This window comes from Patagioenas fasciata, chromosome W (genome assembly GCF_037038585.1).
Source record: "Patagioenas fasciata isolate bPatFas1 chromosome W, bPatFas1.hap1, whole genome shotgun sequence".
Lineage (NCBI taxonomy): Eukaryota > Metazoa > Chordata > Aves > Columbiformes > Columbidae > Patagioenas > Patagioenas fasciata.
Genome location: NC_092559.1, coordinates 48,439,072 through 48,443,673, shown reverse-complemented (window position 1 = coordinate 48,443,673; position 4,602 = coordinate 48,439,072). Strand labels below are relative to the sequence as shown.

The following is a 4,602-nucleotide window of genomic DNA, read 5'->3' as shown; positions in this document are numbered from 1 at the left end:
TGGGCTTGCTCCGTTATGTCACGTGGCCCTAAACTGGAACCTAAATCTGGACACAGTACTCTGGACGTGGCTTCACTAGTGCCAAATAGAGGGAGAGAATCACTTCCTGGAACCTTCTGGCTGCACTCCCACTTCTAAAAATGTCCCAGCAAAAGAGAATTAAAAATTTTCTGTCATCTTAGTGAGTTAAGTTAGGTCGTGGGTCTGTAAAGCACTAGACTTGGTGCAAGAAGGGAGGATGTCTGTGTGTCCTGGCTGTTAGTTCAGCTGAGTTAAATGTGAAGTGGCTGCCTTGGTTTGTTTCAGCCTCATGAGGCCTTCCCATTTAGGAGCATGTATAATAAAATGGTATTCATTCTCTCTCTCTCCCCCTTTTTTTTTTTTTTTTTTTTTGCATTCAGAGAATGTAATGCAGCCTGGCTGGGGGTCTGTGTCATGCCAAGCCTGTGTCTCAAATTCACATCTGCTACCAGGGTTCTGTTAAGCTGAACTCAAAGTGATCTTGCAAACAGAGAGGATAAATACATCTGTTTTACTTGGCAGTGTTATAAGTCTTCCTTTGTACTGGGGCAATAATTAATTAGTACATACTACCAAAAGTTAGAACTTGTGCTTGTAACAGACCTGTAAACATTATTTATTTTTCTCCTTGTGGTGATTATCAGTAATTAGTGAAATAAAATATTATTGGTAGTTGATCTCGATGTGATTGGCTGTGCTGATTAAAAGTGACTTGAGCATTTGCTGTTGGCATTCCAAGTGTTCCTGATGCAACGAGATACTACATTATGCTTTATTCCCCTAAGAAAAGCCTAGTTTCAAAGCAAGATAAAGTAAGATGGAAGGAAAATTTTTAGGAGCTGTAATAACAACTTGCAGCTTTAATGAAGGTTGGATGGATGGGGGAGGGAATCTCCTACTTCTGCCCTCCTTGTATCAAACACAACAAAGTAGTACTCACAACCTTGGGTGGAATATAATCTATGGTAAATCACTGAGCAATAACTTATTATTAACATTTATTTTGGGAAAAGCTTAGCATGGGCAGAATTTGTCAGAGTCTTGAATTTTGGAGGGAAGGGATCCAGGCTAGACGTATTTATTTATTTAATCGTTACAATTTATCTTTTTTCCAGCAGAGGTCAAAAGTCTAACAACAAGCCCTGCTGTGGTCAAATATTTTTCATATAATGCAACATTTGAAAAACCTTTCTGAACTGGATATTTTCTAAAAATGTCTGAAATTATGCTGTAATGTTTGTCATTTCTGTAGCACAGCTTCCCTCTGGAATATGCATTGAAGGTGCATTGGGGGATATAAAGCCACCAACCGAAGTCAGAATTGAAGTGGTTTCTTAGTCAATAACTATTTTGACTCAAAGATAAAATTTTACAAAATTGTTGCACAGGATATTGCTTATACGGTGTTCCCTATAGGTTGACTTTTATTTGTTTAAAAAGCTATAAGCTTTGACTCTCTTATTTGTGCACAGTTCTTTACTCTAGATCATTCGTAATTTTCCTTACCCTATGGGCTTTGAGACACGGGATGCTTGTAATGAATAGCCCATAAAGCTTTTCAAATCAATATGATTCGTTCATTAATGTCATTGATGAAAGGTTTAAGAAAGCAAAGGAATTGATATACTGGTATTCAGGACATATTTATGCTGTTATGTGATATGTATTTAAACAGATTTCAATTTCACTGTAGAAACTTCTCTCTTTTCTGGCAGAGCTTTTATCTCAGTTATCAGGCGTGAGACGTTCTGCAGGACAGCTTAGTTCTTCTGGCCCTTCTGCTTCTCAGTTACAGCAGCTGCAGATGCAACTGCAGCTGGAGCGACAGCATGCACAAGCAGCAAGACAACAACTGGAGACTGCACGCAATGCAACTAGACGCACTAATACGAGCAGCATCCCCACCACTCTTACACAATCTATAGCAGCAACCAATACATCTAACACAGAAAGCAATCAGCAGACTATACAGAACTCCCAGTTTCTTCTTACAAGGTAACTTGTCCTATGGTTTTAACTCTTCTGCCATTTCTGTTTTCCTTGGTCCTGTTATGGACAATGCCAGATCCCTAATGAAGTTTGTAGTTGAGATGCTATGCTTTTGTTTGCATTTGTAACAACTCCTTTTGAACCCTGCTGTGTGTTTCTTCCTAGACAATGCATAAATATTACTTGCTGTTTCTCCATTTGAAGAGAAACATAAGGGATATTACTTTGGTAAACCGTGCTTGTTTACCCTACTACTTCTGATAAAACGGGAGCCTTTGCAATAATAGGTTTCAAACTTTTATACTGCTAATGTGAGGGGAGAGAACTTAAAAAGTAGTTTTATTTAATAGGAAATGAATCTTTAATGAAGGCTGAAGGTTGAATAGAGGTTTATATATAAAGTATTTTGGATGAAAAAAGCAAATATGGAATGTGCTATTAATAAGCAGAATACATACCCGTTTCAGAAAGTGTAGTTAGATCATAGAGTTCTATAGAATAGAATAGAATAGTTAAGCTGGAAGGGACCTACAATGATTATGTAGTCCATTCTGCTATTGAAGAGTTGCCCGCTCTCATTCCAGCTCTTTTAGGAGGTTTAGAATATTGATTTTCTGGATTCAAGGCAGGGGGGGAGTGTTTTTCAATCACATATTGAGAAAGAGCACAGGTATTTAAACAGTTTCTGTGTCTAGAAACCTGGGTTGGGACAAGTTATTGCTGTCATGCCAATTTTTGTCAAAACTTGTGATAACATCTCAATCCAAAACTTTCTGAAAATAATAACCTTAGTGAAAGTATCTGCAAATGTCAGCCACTGATCCTATGAGCTAGGATAGAACTGGAGCAAGCAATTGCCTTGTTTCTATTAGGTGATGGTGCATGCACTGATAAGTGAAGTGAATGATGTACTGTGCTTTGGGAATCTCTGGGCATTATGTGTGTAGTAATGTATTTTGCATCATGCTTGCATTTAGAAGTTGTTCTCGGGACAAAATGAGCACTTAAGGGATAACTAGAGAATCTTACACCCCTTAAAACAAAACTCTTCTGAAGGAAAAGAAACTTCAGGAATAGCTATTTTTTTCCTTCAGGCTTAGAATGTACTTCTACGAAGATTTTTGAAGCATCTAGGAACAAGTTTGTTAAATGTCTGTATTCTTGCATCAGGAGTGCCAGGTGTTGTCAAATCTGTACATGTTGAAAGAATTGCAGCAGTACCTAGGTTGTTCTCAAAGGAATGGCTTTCAGATGTTAATCAGCATGTTTCAGTCCAGCTGTTTAGGAAATTAGTGAAAGCCCATTTTGTTGATGATACCACTAAGCCCGTCGTCTTTCTTTCTGTGGTGCTATGCAGGCTGAATGATCCTAAGATGTCAGAAGCAGAGCGTCAATCAAAGGAAAGCGAACGGGCAGACCGCAGCTTGTTTGTTCAGGAGCTTCTACTGTCCACTTTGATGCAGGAAGAAAGTTCCTCCTCAGATGAGGATGAACGGAGAGAGATTGCTGATTTTGGTGCTATGGGCTGTGTAGATATTATGCCTCTAGATGTTGCTTTAGAAAACCTAAATTTAAAAGAGAATAATAAAGGAAATGAGCCTCCTCTTTGATGACATCCCACTTTACAGACAATGTCCTCTGTGCTGTATTTGCCAATGAAAGTGGAGCACAACTATCTTGGGTTTGTTTTGGTGATTGTAATTCCAGGTCTGTCACTCTTGTTGCATTGTGTACATTCAAAGGAAGAGAGAAAAGATATATACGATAATCATTTCCACTTAACCAATTTTTACTTTTAGCAGGTAAATATAGGTTGCAGTGCGGAGAAAACAGCTCTGCATCCTGTAGCTTGACGTGCAAAAAGCTCTCCTAATACTCCACGTTCAAACTGAAGAGGAAAAATTGAAAAATCTCTAATGAAGCTGCTGTGTGTATTTATGAATATTAATAAATAAAAATTGCTTGGATGGTTTACCTTAACTACTGCATTTCTTTTTTGCAGCGTGCATGAGTTTTAGTGACCTTGTCATTTAAAAAAATGTGAGTACAATGAGTAAAACTATAAACCCCCAAAGCTTTTCAATTATTCAAAGGTAATGTGACAAAAGAAAAATATTAATGCTCCCTAGCAGTTTGTGGCCATGAAGTAGCCTTTAAGTAACACATGACCAATGACCTTTTTATGTGCTCTCCCTGCATATTAATTGAAACTCTGGGCTATATTTTTGCTTCCAGAGTGTGACGTTTTGCTATATTGTGACCACTCTGTTGCCCTGTTAGACATCATATCCATCATATAGATGATCTTTCGTGGTCCCTTCCAATCCCTAGCCTTCTGTGATCCTGTGATTATGTTTTCTTAGTTCTAAACCTTCCCAGTCCTTATCTTTTTGAGATATTTATGTGTTTGCTTCATAGTTTGCAGAGACTCCTTAGTATTGGGAGAGCTTGAGGATTTGACTTCCCAGATATCTCCATACATTACAATTGAATTTCTAATGCTAACTTCCTATCCTTCTTTATTTATTGGGGTTTTGGGTTATATTTCTGACATTAAAAATAAAGCCTTTTTAATTGAGTCATGCTCCCTAT

The 4,602-nt window shown here is 37.9% G+C and overlaps 1 protein-coding gene across 1 annotated transcript; it reads left to right on the top strand.

Moving 5' to 3' along the window:
• The first annotated feature begins 333 nt into the window (after nucleotides 1-333).
• LOC136114536 (E3 ubiquitin-protein ligase KCMF1-like) lies at nucleotides 334-4,180 on the top strand. Its single transcript, XM_071801586.1, has 3 exons — nucleotides 334-348; nucleotides 1,715-2,016; nucleotides 3,368-4,180. Exons 1-3 carry the CDS (start codon nucleotides 334-336, stop codon nucleotides 3,618-3,620), a joined length of 570 nt encoding a protein of 189 aa, XP_071657687.1. The 3' UTR covers nucleotides 3,621-4,180.
• Nucleotides 4,181-4,602: the final 422 nt, after the last annotated feature.

Excerpts from the sequence above, each read along its gene's own strand:
- LOC136114536 (XM_071801586.1), top strand. Across the intron at positions 2,017-3,367 it reads TCCCAGTTTCTTCTTACAAG|GCTGAATGATCCTAAGATGT; the intron begins GTAACTTGTCCT and ends GGTGCTATGCAG.